The sequence below is a fragment of the Pseudorasbora parva genome, chromosome 12 (assembly GCF_024679245.1).
Source record: "Pseudorasbora parva isolate DD20220531a chromosome 12, ASM2467924v1, whole genome shotgun sequence".
Lineage (NCBI taxonomy): Eukaryota > Metazoa > Chordata > Actinopteri > Cypriniformes > Gobionidae > Pseudorasbora > Pseudorasbora parva.
Genome location: NC_090183.1, coordinates 4,655,416 through 4,673,201, shown reverse-complemented (window position 1 = coordinate 4,673,201; position 17,786 = coordinate 4,655,416). Strand labels below are relative to the sequence as shown.

The 17,786-nt window shown below is 38.2% G+C and overlaps 1 protein-coding gene and 1 long non-coding RNA gene across 2 annotated transcripts in view; both read left to right on the top strand.

Annotated features, from left to right (window-relative positions):
- Positions 1 to 7,643, top strand: part of plxna1b (plexin A1b) — a 150,535-nt gene extending 142,892 nt beyond the window's left edge. Inside the window, exons 28-32 of the mRNA XM_067458837.1 lie at positions 1,584 to 1,774; positions 3,714 to 3,883; positions 3,976 to 4,188; positions 5,031 to 5,181; positions 5,275 to 7,643. Coding sequence (XP_067314938.1) covers positions 1,584 to 1,774; positions 3,714 to 3,883; positions 3,976 to 4,188; positions 5,031 to 5,181; positions 5,275 to 5,370 — 821 coding nt within the window. The 3' untranslated portion in view covers positions 5,371 to 7,643. The remainder of the gene's footprint in view (positions 1 to 1,583; positions 1,775 to 3,713; positions 3,884 to 3,975; positions 4,189 to 5,030; positions 5,182 to 5,274) is intronic.
- A 1,582-nt stretch (positions 7,644 to 9,225) lies between these two features.
- On the top strand, positions 9,226 to 14,868 carry LOC137093422 (uncharacterized). Its single transcript, XR_010908444.1, has 3 exons — positions 9,226 to 9,446; positions 9,703 to 9,755; positions 14,752 to 14,868. It is a non-coding gene; the product is annotated as an uncharacterized lncRNA (long non-coding RNA).
- Positions 14,869 to 17,786: the final 2,918 nt, after the last annotated feature.

The window sequence follows — 17,786 nt, the reverse complement described above, 5'->3', positions numbered from 1 at the left end:
CACACCCATGGCTCATTAAGAGACTAGGTACAACCCTTTTGGACCATGCGCCCGGTGCACCAATGTTTGTTTTCCGTCATTAAACTAGCAAAAGTGGATTCAGACACGCCCTAAGTGCCCCTGCGTCATGCGCTCAGATCATTAAAATGGGGCCCTTCAACTTAAACTTATTTATTACAGGTTGGTTGAATGCTTGAATCTGATTGGTTGAGGAGCGTTCTAAGGTGTGCAATCATCTTCAGGAAAACGCACGGCTAAAGTAGTTCCATCAGGTCTTGACCGCATTACAGTACCATATCACTTCTCCAAATGATTTCAGTTATTTAAAAATGTCTTTACAGTCGACAACAACAGAAGAACCAAAATCCACAACACTGACCACGCAAATAAATATAGTAAACAAGAGGATAAAAACTACATTTCATTATGTTCGGAAAGCACACTCTTTCTCCCACTCAAAAGCACAGTACAGACACACACTCGCTCAGACACGTGTTGTCAGCACTGCTTTGATGATTTTATCAGCAAAATAGCTTATAAATAAGATCATAACGGCACTGTAGTTAATAAGGTAAACTTACAGTAGAGACGTTGCTGATAATTCACACTCGCTTAATCTCTCTCTCTAGCTCTAATAACTGCACCAATTACTGCTCTAGTTCCAATACAATAGCTCAAACCTCCGTAACTAGCTCTAAAATGACATTTTTAAATTGGCAACAGAGGCTTGCTGTATGATGCGTAAGAAATTACACAAGAGCATTTTAAGGACAAAAACCAGACAATTGTCTTGAAATGCATAATCTGAACTTGAGGTGTGGTAATAGTATAAGCGGACTAATTGACTCCAGACTATTTAATTATTAGAAAATAATGCACACCTGGTGTTGAATGCATTATTGTCTAATAATTCAATGCCCATTGTCAATTATTTCTTACTTATTTAAGTTTCTGTATGTGCCAAGGCAATGTTCCATTGCTAGTTTAGCAAACTAGAAGTAATCAGCATAAATGTGAATGTCTGAGTTTGTTACACAGAAATTAATTAAAATAGCAAAAACTAAATATTCTTTCACATATTTCTAAAAATAGGTAGTATACAGAATTAATAATGCAGTAAGCATTACCATAGTAGCCTATTTTATTTTGAACGGTCTTTCTGTTTTTTGTATGTTTCTCTTCAGCATGGTTTTCCTGTGCGCAGCAGTGTTGTGTTTGTGTTGCTGTTGTGTATCCTAAAGCTCTGGTCCTCAGTGGGAAGAACACAGCGGTCCAGAGCGCCAGACCGACTGGAAATGATGGATATCAAATCCAGAATCTGTGCTTAGCAGTGAGGGAGGAAGAGAGAGAAAAGAAACTCTCTGCCCAGTTTTGATTTATCACTCAGTTTTTGTCACTAGGCAATATTGTTTTGGACTGTGTCACGTCCTCTGTGTTTCACTCTGGATTTATAACTTCTCTCCAGTCCAGTTTCTCCTCAGCTGTACTGTTTGCATGCATTTTTCTTCTCGTGAAGTTACTAAAGAGAAGACAAATAGCTAAATGTAATTAAAGTCATTTCTCATCTCACTTTGTCCTAACAGAGAGCATGCTGAGAACCGCCAGCAGTCCCGACAGCCTTCGCTCGCGGACGCCCATGATCACACCAGACCTGGAGAGCGGAACCAAACTCTGGCACCTGGTGAAGAACCACGACCACATGGACCAGAGGGAGGGCGACCGCGGCAGCAAGATGGTCTCCGAGATCTACCTGACGCGCCTGCTGGCTACCAAGGTGAGAAGAAGAGAGACACCAGTCGTGTCCCAAATCACACACTTATGCACTCAGCTGTGTAATGTGTGAACTTTATAAGGTTATTTGGTCATTTATCATCTCCCCCTCCGCTACATAATTAAAGCTGCGACAGTCAAGTGCATGAACTTTGTTTCTGGTTATCTAAGTGCATCATTCGGGTATTTAAAATGCACTTCTTCTATTTGTAATTTTAAGTGTGAACACATGCACTACTCGCTCAATTTATACTACAAAACGGCATAGTATGCAAATTGGTATGCACTTAAAATATAGTATGCACAAAAGTACCTTGAAAAAGTAATGTATTCTTCATATTCTTCAAAATAGCAGATGACGTCAGTAAAAATTACTCATTATAAATCGTTTGTTTGTTAGACTGGAAATAAAAGGTTGATTCGAGCATTGGTGCATTGTGGGATACAGTGTTCTGAAGATATAGTACTTTACGTAGTATGCCTTTGTGGAAAACTCATTTTAGTATTTTATGAGCGGTCTCGTTTCGAAGGTGGCATACATCAAGGATGTCTTATTTTAGAAAGTTAACCATTAAAAAATGCAGTTATTCTGTGTGAAGCGTATATTTTTGTAAATACACTTAAAGTATTTATTAATATTTTTTATTTGCTTTAATTTATATATGTTTTCAAGTTTTAGTAATTATTTTTTGGGTGCCTTAGTATTTTTTTTTTTTTTTTTTTTTTTTGTCATTTTAGTACTTCACAACTTAAACACATTTATTTCAGTTCTAATTTTCATTCAAATATCATTAAAGTTTTGTAGGTATAATTTTTTCATCTTATATTTAGATTTTTTTCAAGTTTTTTTTAATAGTGTTCGTTAACTATAACATTATTAGTGAAAATTAATATCACTTACTTTATTGTTCTGTTTAGTATGTTGAGTACAGTGAAATCTGTCACTAATATTCTCCGTCTTGACAAACACACACACATTCAAACTAATTGCCTCACTTTTGAAGCACACGTCTGATTTTCTTAGCTGAAGTCCTCAGACAGTTAGTGTTGACCTTTGTGTGTGAATGACTAGTTGCTCATTAACATTTACCAGTGGTCCCGCTCTCATGGAGAACTGTATCTTAATTAGACCAATGACCTTTGCTTATTGAGCGGTTTGGGAAAAACTAGGTCTTTATCCATCCTGTGCTCCCGTCTCCGTCTGACAGTACGCAGAAATCTCAGCTGCATTTCCCAGCAGCTCCGTAGTGCTCAAGAACACGTGCACCACAATCCACAGCAGCTGTAATCAAGTCACACTTCTGAATGTCTGAATGTCACCGCATCGGATAACAGAATATCAAATCAATTAAAGATATGTAGATGTACAAACACTAGAAAATCACCAAAATACCAGCTGATTCATCTTTATTACGTGTTTATGCTTACAAGTATGCAAATGTAAAATTTGCATTGAAGAATTGTACTTTTCCATGTTTAAAATTTTTTAATTTTCATGGCTGATGACTGATATGATGACCAAAATGATAAGTTATACAAAATTATAAAGTTAAAAAATTGTAACATTTAGAGTTTTAAATCATTTGATTATTTAAATCATAACACTGGCTGAATTATTTACAGTGGAAAATGTCAAAGGTATCTTTACAAATGTGCAAGTTTGCATAAGAATTTTACTTTTACAAAATTGTGATTTACAAAATATTGTTTAGAAGATGAGTTTTACAGTATATAATTTGTTAAGAATTGATTACTGATAACTTAAATGATGTCTGTGCATGTTTATCTTTTATAAAGGTTAACAATATTAAAGTTTAGCATTTTAAGTTTACAAAATGAAATTTTTACAGTATGGAATTTAAATGTAAACCGGTTTAAATCAAATGTTATTTACTGTAAAAATCCTCCAAAACAGCAGCTGATTGATTGATTATCTCACACAGGGTACACTGCAGAAGTTTGTAGATGACCTGTTTGAGACCATCTTCAGCACGGCCCACCGGGGCAGCGCGCTTCCTCTGGCCATCAAATACATGTTCGACTTCTTAGACGAGCAGGCCGACAGACACGTGATCTCAGACCCCGACGTCAGGCACACGTGGAAGAGCAACTGGTGAGTTTGTGTGTCCTGGAAATCGAGGAGATCATTGAAAGCATCTTTGCGTCCTCTCTTCTTATACTAATGTGGCTTCTCCTCCTCTGCAGTTTGCCGTTGAGGTTCTGGGTGAACGTGATCAAGAACCCTCAGTTTGTGTTCGACATTCATAAGAACAGCATTACAGACGCGTGTCTGTCCGTGGTGGCTCAGACCTTCATGGACTCCTGCTCCACGTCAGAACACAAGCTGGGCAAAGACTCGCCCTCCAACAAGCTGCTCTACGCTAAAGACATCCCTAACTACAAGAACTGGGTGGAGAGGTACGACTCGGCCATGTTCATGAAGGCCTCGCAAGGCCATACATCACATATTCACAATATATTCTTGTGCAATTAAGCTACTAGATATTGCAAGGCAACTTTCCTATAGTTTTGCATTACGTCAGATCTTTTAATAGCATCTCTGCCTTATACTTCCATAGCAAAAATAGCATTAGTTGAGTTGGTAAGTTTGATTCATTTACATGATTCGATTCAAATTGTCTGTTTGCATGAATCAAATTAACAATTTATGACAACTCAAGAAAGTTCACACAAGTCTCTGTGTGGATTTATATATATATATATATTAGACATTTTTATTAAAAACATATGCTGTAAATATTTCTGTTCAGTACAATGAATGTATTTATAAATGTAAAAAAAATATAAATAGAACCCATGTGTAACATTATAAATCTCTTTACTGTCACTGTTGAACAATTTAGAGCATTATTGCTGAATAAAAGTGTACAGATATTTAGATTTTTATTTTATTTTTATTAAACCATACTGACCCCAGACCTTTGAACAGTAGTTGTGTATATTGTCCGTTCCTACCATGTAAACACATTATATAGACTAGTGTTCACAATGCAAGACAACCTTCCCTACAAGTTCACAATTTATTCAAACTAAACTGCAGAACAGTTCATTTATTTTTGGTGATAGAAATGCTGATGTTATATTTGAACATGTACTAAATAACACGCTCTGAAGTGTTCAATATGAAACTTTGATCTTTGAGGCTGTTACAGCAGATGTCTGTAATCTCCTGATGAATATGTTTAGCTGTGTTTGATCTGCTGACGGTTGTGTTAAACTGCTGTGTGTGTGCTGTGCAGGTATTACTCTGATATCTCGCGGATGCCTGCGATCAGTGATCAGGATATGAGCGCGTATCTGGCTGAACAGTCGCGTCTGCATTTAAGTCAGTTCAACAGCATGAGCGCGCTGCACGAAATCTTCTCCTACATCACCAAATACAAGGACGAGGTGAGTAAGACGAACAGCTCGAGCCTCAACGTGGACTCCGCTGTGGTCTCGTTGTCACGTATTCATTGTTTTTTTCTCGTTCTGCTTGCGTAGATCCTGTCGGCGCTGGAGAGGGATGAACAGTCCCGTCGGCAGAGATTGAGGTCGAAACTGGAGCAGGTGATCGACACGATGGCTCTTTCCAGCTGATCGGGACTCTCAAAGTCAGTTGGTGTGTTTTTACACAAGGACAAAACCACAACGCTGAATGTAGGTGGTGTAGATTTTTTTGCGTTGTTTTGGATGATTTGTTGTCGAGTGCGGTGGACATTTTCACACAACACGGACAAAGACGCTCTTTCCTGTTTTGAAGAGACAACGAGGAAGTTTGGGACCTCTAATGAAGTCATGTGACTGTGTCACGAGCCAATGATCGCGGCGGATCAAAGGACACTGATTGCGTGTTTTACTATGTTTTATTGTTTTGTACAAATGTTATCGACTGCCCCTCTGCTCTCTTCGCCACTTGTGTTTCTGCTGAATTTGCACAGTTTACAGAATCAACGAGCAACTGCCTCCATCTCTCATGTACACAGCGTCCCGTTTACGGCCGGGAAAGCACAGCGGTGCGTCTGTTTTATCCTTTACGTACAGTAGTGTTGACGAAGGTGAATTTGACATTACACAATGACAAAAAGAAGGAAAAAAATGACAAAAATATGAATAAAAATCTTGTCTTGTGCCATGTTTTATTTGAATGTTGTTTAATGCTGAAAAGGGTTTGTGAAGTAGGAATGTGTTCTGATTGTTTTACAGTGGAAAAAAAAATTATGACGCATATGCCATTTTTTTTTCTTTTATTTTGACTGAACTGCAAAGCTTTAATTACTATTTCATCAGATGCTACAGGACGGATTCTCTTTCCGTACGCGTGCGCTCTGATCATGACACTCGATCATCCTCCTGGTGTTTCAGCAGGTTCATCTTCTGAAGAAATCACTATGTTTACTGAGACTGAGCTCAAATAAATGAGTGAAAAGGAGGCCGAGTCAATTGTTCCAGATCCATGAGTCAGTGTTTCTGCGGCGTGTCGATACGGAGGGAGGAGACGCTCGTTCATCAGGCCTTCAGCCTCCGTGATCAGAAAAGAGAAACGGCCTTTCGTCTTTAATGAGACGGACCTGAGCAATCCTCATTGACTCAATCGCTCCGGTTTCATCGAACACTTTCATGTTTGAAGAGCTGCTTTTGTTTCGATACATTTGTTTCCTCTTGAACCTAAGATCCGTCACTCATGAGCCAATGTTTCCGTGTTTATGGCTTCATAAAGCATTAAAGTGGTACGACCAGGCAAAAGCTATTAGCCATTTGAAAGTAATTAGACAAAGGTTTTGAGTCCTTATTTGGAAATATGTCAGCACAAGACGGGCCATCTCATGGGGTCTTTAAGGCTGATTTCACCAAAATATCAGTCTAAAAGCATGTTCACACCAAGTACGGTAACTATATTAGCATCCACACCAATGGACAATGACGTTGTATATTCTAAGCATGCACTTCTGATATTTTCTGTGAGTAGAAAGAATTTTGATTGGCTGTCAATGTTTTTATCATTCATGAGTTGCAGAACAAATTGCTCTGAAAGTGATTCTAATTTCCTCTGAGTCGTTACACAATTGTATGATTAAAGTTATCATTCCTGGTGTGAACAAACTTTTCATGGTTGTAACTGAAGTGACCTGCTCTGTTCCGATGGTGATGCCACAGGGAGGTCAACAGGTGACCACCATCCTCCTCGTTGACATCATTCATTCTTACTCTGGGACAAAAAAGCAGAAAAATAGGCTTTATCTCAATGCTAAAGTTTAAACTTTGACTTTTTCCTTGCTCAACTGGTTTGTTTTGACCGACATTACAACCTACTCTACATAATCTCCATGCAATAACCTTGTGCTGTCAGTGAGATGGTGAACGTCTGCACTTTGCAAAACGAATCTGTATCACATAAACTCTCGGTTGTTTCGACCGACTGAATTTGTGTTGAAGTTGTTTTTGTTCAGTGTAACGGGCCGTTGACCTTCTAATCAGTCTGGTTTGACTTCAAATGCTTTAAAGTGTGTTCAAAACATCTCAGGATCTTCCTTCCGCTCTTGAGTTTATCATTTCTTGACCAGAGAGAACTGCTGTGGTCAGTTTGCTGGACTCACTGCTGATGATCTTTGACTTGAGGTTCTTCCCAGGGACTTTCAATGTTTACACCTGAATTTCAAATCACATGTATAAAAAAAAAATCACATTGTTTTAATTTATTTATATTTTGATCCTGTCATTGTGTTTCTTTGATTGAAATGTGTCTAAACTGGTGCTTCTGTTCTCTGCTCTTCTTTTATATGTTCCTGTAATGATTTCTAAGCTTCTCATGAATCTCGAGATCTCCATGAAGGTCCACCTTGATGACATGCAATACAGAAACTCTAACCTCATCCCTCCTTTGCTTCATTTCTTTTTAGTAATTCCTGAAAAATAATGAAGTATCTGTCCTTCTGATCTGAACAAAGATGCAGAGATGAAGCTAGACATTTTGTGTTGTTGGTAAAACTGAAAAAAAGATCTTTGAACGGCTATGATTCAGGACTCAGACTGTCACTGGGATATATTCATGTGTAAATAATTTTTGTTTTATTTAGCAGATTTAATACTTGTAAATAAAGAGGCATCAAGGAGAGATTAAACATGTTTTTGCTATATAAAAAAACCCTGATTTTCCTTCTGTCTTTCTGAGGGTAAATACTTGATGTTTTCAGATCAGAGATTTTCAACCATTTCTGTTGAACCTGGATGATGTAAAAGAACTGGGGATGACCTAAACAAAGTGCAAAATAAACACACACACACACACACACACACACAAAATTATGCACACACATATAAATTGTGATCAATAATGCAAAACCCGACACTCCAGATTAGCAAAAAAGGCAGGTCCAAGGCACTCAGTCAGATGTAAAGGATAAGAAAATAATTAAAAAGCCTTTATTAGGTATGGCTTTAGTCATTTTAAAATACAAGAGCCAACATGTTTCGACCCACAATGGTCTTCATCAGGGCAAAGCAACACAATGAATGAGAATGATAACTTATATATTAAACCCCACCCATCACCCAACAACATTCAATTACCCTAATAAGGCCTAATACAATCAGTTAACCCAATGAGGCAATCAGGTCTACAGGACTGGGGATACCAACGTAATGGGGAAAAATAGAAATTAATCTAAAACTCCAAATGAACATTTTAAAGTTCAAACTTATTTATATTTATATATAAATACAGTATCCAAAATGCAAAACCAAATAAAAGTAATAATGGCAGAAAAATGGCATGGCCTTCTTTGTGATGTATATGTAGTGGTAAGCAGGCATCTGATGTTATATTACACATGATTTTCTTTCCACCACTAACACTAATCTGTCCATTTTATCTTAAATAGGCTACGGCATAAATTGAAAAATACAAAAACAACACTCCCTCCCCACCAAAAAAATATATTTGTATTATTTTAAACAGAAAAAGGTGCATAACTTTAAAGTATTTTTACTTTTGTAATATTGTTTAGTACAATAAAACCCCTTTAAAATAGTCAAGCTCCAAAAATTATGACAAGAACCATAACATGAATTTTATAGTTTCACTGATATACTATTGTAGTTTTATATTCATATTTTTAAAATGAGAAATGTTTGCTTATAAATTAGCTGAAATAGTTTTTACTTTTTATTTTACTTCAGTAAAACTTTTTAACCTGACCTAAGAATTTCGACGAGAACGCACTGCGAGCTTATTATTTATTTGAGACTAGCTCAGAAAAAGAAAACGAGACATCGATCAAATAAATGAAACCTCATACTGTTTTTGTTTTGTTTTTACAGTCTGTGTAAGCCATGGTGTAAGCCCTATATCTTGTTGTTCTGTCCATTGGCGTGTTGCCGCGGCCTATGAGGATTGGCTGAAATTTAAATTTGAACTTGAGCGTCTTCCGTTTAACGGACGCCAGGAATGAACGCTGAACAGTCTGCAAAGCATTGCTGCGCAAACCACGAAAGATTAGTCAAAGTTTGATAGGCCTAATTATTCAGATTTTATTTTCATATTTTACTCATTGCTACATAGCCTAATATAGAATACTGTTTTGATATTTTCCTGTCAATTTTAGCTTTTCTGATGAATAAAAAAAACGTTGTGGACCTTTTCTGCCCGGTTACATTTGAAAGAAAATCAGAAGTTTGTGAGTAAATAACAATTTGCTTATTATTAGATTAACTATTCATTGAAAGGCTGCAAAGTTCTCATATTCTGCTTGGAAAGTTTTGAAATACCATAAACACAGAGAAAGCTTCCTAATTACTAGATATCAGTGTTATTGTTTTTTTTTCCCAATGTTTCTACATGTATTAAATTTCAGCTTTTAAATGTAATTATTTCTGGCCTTGTGTGGGTGTAAGTGTGAAAAGCACATTTTAACTAAGTTCTGTTAATTACAGCCTGTCCCTCCATCACCTCCAGCTCCAGCGGGACTTCCTGCCCCACTGCTCAGGTGAGGAGATCTCACAGGTGTGTGCGTGTGTGTGCGTGTGTGTGTGTGTGCGTGTGTGTGTGTGTGTGGAAAACAGACCCAGGGTGCTTCAGTCATAAGCCAGGCGGCTCTGTGGGGTTCAGTAGCACCTGTTCTCCCTCACCTTCAGCGTGACGACAGTGAGTCAGCTCTGCAAGATTTACTCATGGTTAAGTTCTTTTTCATTCTTCAATCAGGGGTTTAAAAAAAAAAAGGTTTTGTTTTCGGGAAAAATCACATCGTGACAGTGAATATCCCAACGGCACCTACACTGCTGCAATGTTTAGGCAAATCTGTAAATGTGTGCCGCACACTTTCCTCTCAAAACCAAAACAAACACGCAAAAATGGCAGCAGTGAGAAAATGGCAGCTAAGAAAGCATCTGATCATTGTGATGTATATGTTTGCAGCAGCTCTGCAGTTCAGCACTTTATACAATACATAGCTTTAAGTATTCAACGTTATAGTATTAAACATGAAAAACCTTTCAGGTAGAATCACAACTTCAGTTTCTACTATAAAGCAGCTCTCCAGTGAGTTCATGTTTTTACTCACATCTAACCTCGACGAACTGAACAGAATGAATGAACCAGAGAAAATGTTCCTGTCAAAGAAAGCGTGGTCTGAGCAGTGTTGCCAAACCCTCCCTCTGAGAATCTGTAGGACCACAAGATTCAATTTTCACAAAAAGTCACAAAATATGAAAATAAAGGAACAGGTCTGCATGTACTATATATCATTTTTTTTATCATTAATAATCATTTTTATTATTATCCTCATTTAAGGGATCATCCCCATTCATGTCAACTCAACAGCTGAGCAATAGATGAACTTCAACATATTTTATATTATATTATTTTACTTTATATTATTTTAAATTTGATTAATTATTTCTAAAGAACTCCTGAAGGAGTGTGCATTACGTTGTCACTCTGTAAACAAACTCATTATTTTTTAAATGTCATAAAGGTCTTGTGTAACAGTAATTGACAGGTTGCCTGTGTGGGTCTTTTGCCCTTCAGCAGCGCTTTTCTATAACTGGCATGCTAGTCAGACAGTCCACAGTTTGCTAAATTCATCATTAGTTGCTGGACAAATGTGAGATTACGGCAGGGTGTAGCCAACCAGTTTCATTTTCCAAAATCAAAAATCGTTAATTTTATTTAAATAAAGCCAAATATTACCAAATATATCGCAAAATATTAAAGGGTTACTTCCGCGATTAGCATATGACTTTCTATCAGTAGACCCTGGAGTATCTTCTATTATTTTTGGCCAGAGTCTAAACACTACAGCCAGCAGAAGGAGCCATTTTCACATGTTTTCAACCCGTGCATGGGGAGTGGGATCGCACTCACAGCTCAGCTCGCAGCTGCATGCATTCATGTAAACTATGCTGAGCAATGTGTTTTTACTTCTCAAATTAATTTTTATTAAAAGGCATGAACTGAAACCGCGCCAGACTGAACACACGCTGAGAACTGAGAATGCGTTTACCTCAGCTCTAATCATGAGAGCTCTTACCTCAGCTCATTCATCACGATGTGTAATCTTACTCCTGCTGAGTTTGTGACTCACTCAGTGGCTAAATCACATTATATTGAACAGACACGTTCAGTTTTTAATTGTAGTGTCTGTTCTCTAGCTGAACTGATTTTATGAAGATGAACGCGGTGGTGGGAAAGTGATCAGTCATTCAGTAGCGGTGGCTTTGGGAGTGGCCTCGTAGGGCAGCAAAGCATTATGGGAATTGTAGTCTTTCATCCCCATGAGACAAAAATACATTTTCGTCTTTTCTCAGTCTAGAGAGCACCAAATTCAAAAATAATTGCAAATTTATACTACATTAATGACCCAGTTTAAATAGTTTCATCCTCCCAGTGCTGAAGTACCCCTTTAAGTCGCAGCAACAACAAGATTTGGCAGCAAAATCCTTAAATTGACAATACTGGGCCTGAGACCTTCATTATATCATCCTCATGGACCAGAAAGTTCACTTTGGCAGACTGTAATAGAGAGTATGCACGTGACGCCACCGTCTGCCAGATTGACTGCTTGTACACCCACTGAGTGGCAGCATTGGTTTTCAGCGTTAATGCCGTGTAAAACACACAAAACACTAGCCTGACAAGCCAGACCCACATCAAGATGTTTGGTCTGGAAACTCACCATTGACAGCTCAATCCGAGGGGCGGGATAAACGTCTTTCAATCTCCCTCTGCACACCGTGCACGCAATTGGATAGCGCTACAACCAACCAGAGCAACGAAGGTGAAGCGGAGCCAGTTGACATATTAAACTTTTGCCGTATCCGGTCGGCAAAACTCAAACACATCTTCCCTTCTTAAGAATGACTTCAGTGCTGTTCTTTTTTCAGAGAAAACCTTAAATCCAAGTCTTCCAGAGTCGCGATCAAGGCTGATTCGATAGACCGCCGTTCGCCAGTTTCTGTGTTTACTAGTAGCACAGAAGCGCAACTCGGTGGTCATTATGTTAAGCCCCGCCCACCGACCCTATACACGATGTGATTGGGCCGACCAGAGTTTGGCGTTTACAGCTCAGAATGGTATTGAGAGTTGGACACTCCTGACAAATTAGATTTGCTGCCGCTAGGGTGCGTCTAGATTTCTAGGCTAACAAAACACATCTAAAAGGGAAAAGCTTTGTATAAAATGTTTTTCTACATTTTTCTACGGTTTACCCAGTCTAGAAAGCTACAGTAAAGGTGAGCAAATGGATCGGTAATTCACAGAAACATCTGGACTCCAGGCATGTTGAATTTTGGGGTAAAATAATACCCTATTAATTGTATTGTTATATATTGTATTGATCATCATCATCAATTAAATATTTATCATTGTATATTCTGCCTAATTTGACCAAAAACTTTTAGGGCTGGATGTATGACGATTGATAAAACATTGATGCAAGTGATCACTCGGATTTAGATCTAACTATATTGTATTTATGTAAAGCATTCACAGGCAAATTTGCTTTATGTATTTCCCAAGCGTCAAAATCAGGCTCATATAAATTTCAGGAAACACAATCCTGGCTGCATGTCAATGTCCCTGGATCACTGGATCTTTGGTTATGTTGTAATAAACAATAGAGTCCAACCTTTAATTTTAACTGTTAATCGTTGGCTATTAAATCCAGCCATGCAGCAGCTGACTGAATCAAAACCTCCGTCACTACGGCTGAGGTGGTAGCGTGATCCGGCGGGAAAGTGACGTCAATACTCTATTCGAACTCAACCAAACTTAGATTTGGCCTGGTTTTCTTTTAAATTTTCACTCTTGTTTGTTCGTTGATTTCTCTTGAAGTAGCCAGTGGAGTTTGGCATCAGTTACGTAAATATGCCTTTTTAGAAAACGTTATTTATTGACTTACAATGGGAATGGCATGTGAGGTTCAGGTGGTGAAGCAGCTCTGATCTGGGCTCTCAGAGGTATAAATGTGGACATCACTCTGATTTACATGCTCCACGCACCTTCATCCCGCCTGGACCAAGAGCACCACAGTCGGTATGTCCTTTGATTTTTTCCAGTGTGTTAATCACAACCTCACGTCTCTGGCTTATGAAGACTGTTCAGAATGGAATTAGTGAATACTACAGTATGCTTGTTTATGTTCTTTTTAAAATTCTTACTGCTAAATGAAATGCATCACAATTCAGTGGAATGCAAATTGTTATCAACTTGGAAATATTGCATATAAATGTATGTTTGTTATACTTTGTGTTCTGATGAAACAAAGATATTAATACTCAAGTTATTGTCAAATTAATGCATTGTGAAATGCAGTATCCAATGCACAACTTTGAGTAAAATGTTTACTGTGTATGCTACTTTTTTGAAGTGTTGTTTAGATTCTTAACCAACAAGTAGAACATTTAATATTACAATAAAACTGTTCCTTTAAGGCATTTTGGTTGTCACCATTGTTGTTATAAAAAGCATATTAAATAGAAGATATTTTTCAAAATGTTGATGCTTCCTTAAAGGTCTTGCTTCTATTAGATGTAAATCTAAACTTAATGTGTGGTTGTTTTTTCAACAAATTCTTGAATGATAATTTCAAAAAAAAAAAAAATGTGCTTAAGATAACTGAACTGCTGCTACTAAAAGCATTTCTTAAACTAATCTGAAATGTGAAGTATATTTGAAAATATAAAAATCATAACCTAGATTAAACTATGGTTAGCGTGGTAATTTGGTGAGGAGTCCAACACCAGCACTACCAAACCGCTGAACGAAACGCTTGAGTGATTTTTGCTACTCTCTGAGTCACTGAAGATGCAGAGGAAAGCTGGTGGCCAAACTGGGGTGCATCATGAATAATTCTGCTCATCCTCTCCGCAGCACTTTGTCTTAGAGCTGCTTTAGCCACCGGCATCTTCCAGCACAATGTTTCAAGACGTGCTGCCGGGTATCTTCGCTGCCTGCTGGAATGTCTTCTCTTTCTTCTACCACTGAGTTTGCCTGCGTGTGACGGCTGGCTGATACCCGAGCCAAGAGGAGTGACATTGCACAAGGACACATCATCTTATTCATGGGCCCTGTAGCATTATCATGCATATTACACACTCTGTGCTGTATGCATGTGTACTACAGTGTTTCATAGTAGTTTGCTGCCTGTATTTCCCCTGGTATCAATAAATGCATCTAAATAGTAATTGCTTCAATATGTCAATGTTACATGGATTAAAGTGGTCTAATTTAGTTTTCAGTTACATTGAATTAAATGTAATGTTCATCCGTGGCACATTTACTTTTGTACGGATAGATTTCCATTCAAAACGTTAAAAAAATGTTACAATGTAAAGTTGAAAGGGGATTTTTTTATAAATATATAAGTGGGAAGAAAATGTTTTTGGCCCATAAAGAGGCATTTTCTGTTCTCGTTTTCTCTCTGCCTTTTCCTTTCCCTCGCTTCAACAGCTATCTTACGATGTTGTTCCCTTTTATCCAATCAGGTCAAGCCCAAGAGGAGCAGCGTGTCTTACTGATGTAGCAGTCAAATCTCTCATCCGCACAGAAGGATGGAGGGAGTTTGGATGGATTAACAAGGACCAGAATCAGCACAAGTAAAACAACACACCTGTGAAAGTGGGTGATATTGGGCATTTCTGATGGTTCACCATCATTGGTTCAATTAAAATTAATTGACAAAAAATAACTATAAAACTCTGCATATTTTCACAAAATTTACTTGCCCTGCCCTTTTAATATTTCTATTATTTGACCTTATTTACTAGTAGCCTGACAAGCCTGACCCACATCGAGATGTTTGGTCTGGAAACTCACCATTGACAGCTCAATCCGAGGGGCGGGATAAACGGTTGTCTTTCAAACTCCCTCTGCACGTGATAGGATAGCGCTACAACCAACCAGAGCAATGAAGGTGAAGCAGAGCTCGCTGACAGATTAAACATTCACCGTATCCGGTCGGCTAAACTCAGAACTCAGACATTTTTAAGAATGTCTTCAGTGTCGTTCTTTGTTCTTTTCTCAGAGAAAAGCTTAACTCCAAGTCTTCCAGAGTCGCGGTCAAAGCTGATTCGAAAGACCGCCGCCGTTCGCCAGCTTCTGTGTTTACTAGAAGCACGCAAGCAACTCGGACGTCGTCATTATGGCCCTGTCCACCGACTCTATACACGATGTGATTGGCCTGACCAGAGTTTGCCGTTTACAGCTCAGAAGTGTATTGAGAGTTGCTAGACGACACTCGCGGCAGATTAGATTTGCTGCCGCTAGGGTGCGTCTAGATTTCTAGGCTAACTTACTAGTGCAATAATCTTTTTAAGACATACTTTACCATGTTTAAATCTATTATGCAGAATTTACACCAAACCAGCACAATCGAAGGAAGAAAAATGATTTCCTTTTTCAGATGAAGGTTCACCGCTATGCCTCTCATAGCACTTTCTCCTGAACATATGTTATTAAATTGTGCTGTTTTAGTTCTCATAGTAACATTTGACCAAATTCATCAACCCTGTGCCCAATTTTTCTATTCAAATCATACTTTAAAAGCCTTTTAAATTGCTCTTTTATAACATTTAAACTTGTTACTTGCTATTAAGACAACCTAGAAACTGGCATCTGTTAAAACTCCACTCACATATTTGTCAGCTAGGGACATTTTGTCGTGTTGTATGAAAAGCAAGGCCACTAAATATTGGTCCAGTTTTTTCCTCAAGTTTTTGACTGCCAGCATTGATTTGCTCTTAATGCTAATGCTTGATTTAATGAAGTCTACACCGGTGTTTGAAATGTGTCCATTAGCAAAAGCATCTTGTTCATGTTCTGAACGTGACGTGGTTTCTCAGCCTCCAGCGTCTGGAGGTGTTCTGGTGTGGTGCTGTTCCCCAGGGTGCAGATGGTCTGCTTGGTTCTTTCACCAACCCAAACCCACTCTGACTCCAGGCATTAAGCTGATCTCTGTAGACCCTAGAGAAGTGTATTCATCCTTATGAAGTTTTGTGTGTTACCGTAAGTTGTTGCCAAATGTCATCAACACCAACTGGTGGTATTCATTGGTGGTCTTGGTCTTGCATCATTTCATCATTGTTTGATGGAATAAGTGATTACTCATTTTATCAGCCTGGTGTATTGTAAATGTGACTATTTCTAGGCGGTCTGGTGAACCCTGACACCTGGAAGTTTCATAAGGTAACCAATTAGATTTGAACTACAATTTTTGTGTGCAATATGCATCAGAGGTCCGTGAACAGACCGTGGGCGGTCCGTGGGCCGAAGGGTCTCAGGTGTTGGATGGCATAATCAAACATGAGATTCTTATGATCCCAGGCAAGCCACCCACCAACTCCAATCTTTCAATGGAACCAAACAATTTGGCTGTGCATTTTATTTTATTGCGGAAAGTTTTCTCCTCTACAACCAAGGGTGACTTGCATATGTTAGGATCAGACTTCTTCTCGTCCACATCTGTATTCTGCAGGGTAGGATAGGATATTTTGAATCAAAGGGTGGGTTGCACCAATAAGGATTAAATTAAGCACAGTCTAAAGCTAATCTAGGATTTGTTGATCCATTTTAAATCGAGTTGTGTTGCACCACTTAATTTTAAACACAGATTAACAAATCAGGGATTAGAATTCTAATTTGCGATTAAATCCTCTGTTCACAATTAATATCCGTATTTATTGACCACTAGAAACTCTCTCTCTGACATAGGCAGCTCTTACAAATAAAGTCAAATAAGTTTATAAATATGTCAGCTGACTTTGTAAACTACGTAGAGACCGTTACTGACCAAGCAAGAAATGAAAACGTTGTGGCAGGGCGTGAGGATTTCATAGATATCTATAGTATCATTTAAAGGAGCAATATGGCCGCATAACGTATGACAAAAAAAGAGATAAGATCGGCGTTTGATCGCTGTCCAGCAGCCACACATCACTGGTGCTCACCTCATCATCACCACTGCCGATAAATGCTAAATATATTCCTCTCTTCTTTTCTTTGTTATTCTTTGTAAATTCATTCAAAAGCCATAACCACATTAACATATTACTTAACAATTAGTTAATAGTCATGAGTAAAGTCATAACATCATGATACCTTTGCAAATCGTTAGCTAATGATTGTTTATAGCAGACAACTGGAAGTTGAAATATGGCTTTGACCCAATGTGGTAATTAATGCATTCATTTACTTTATTAGTTATTATCACACGGCTCTGTGAAATACTTGATTCTGATTGGTCAATCGCGCATTCCAGCGGTATGTTATTTCCAGATAACACCCGCTCATACGGGTACTACGAGTTATCCGGTAGTACTTCTATGCTTAACGCTGGCGCCATCTTGTGGCTTAAACAGCCGTGGGTTACAATGGAAGACTTCAAGGCAGGTTTCCTTTATAACGTTTTTAATATCGATATTTTTCTTACACAAACGCATCGATTCGAATCAGAAGGCTCTATTAACCCATCGGAGTCGTGTGGAGCACGTTATTTGACGGACAGCTGCATTTTTTTATGGAC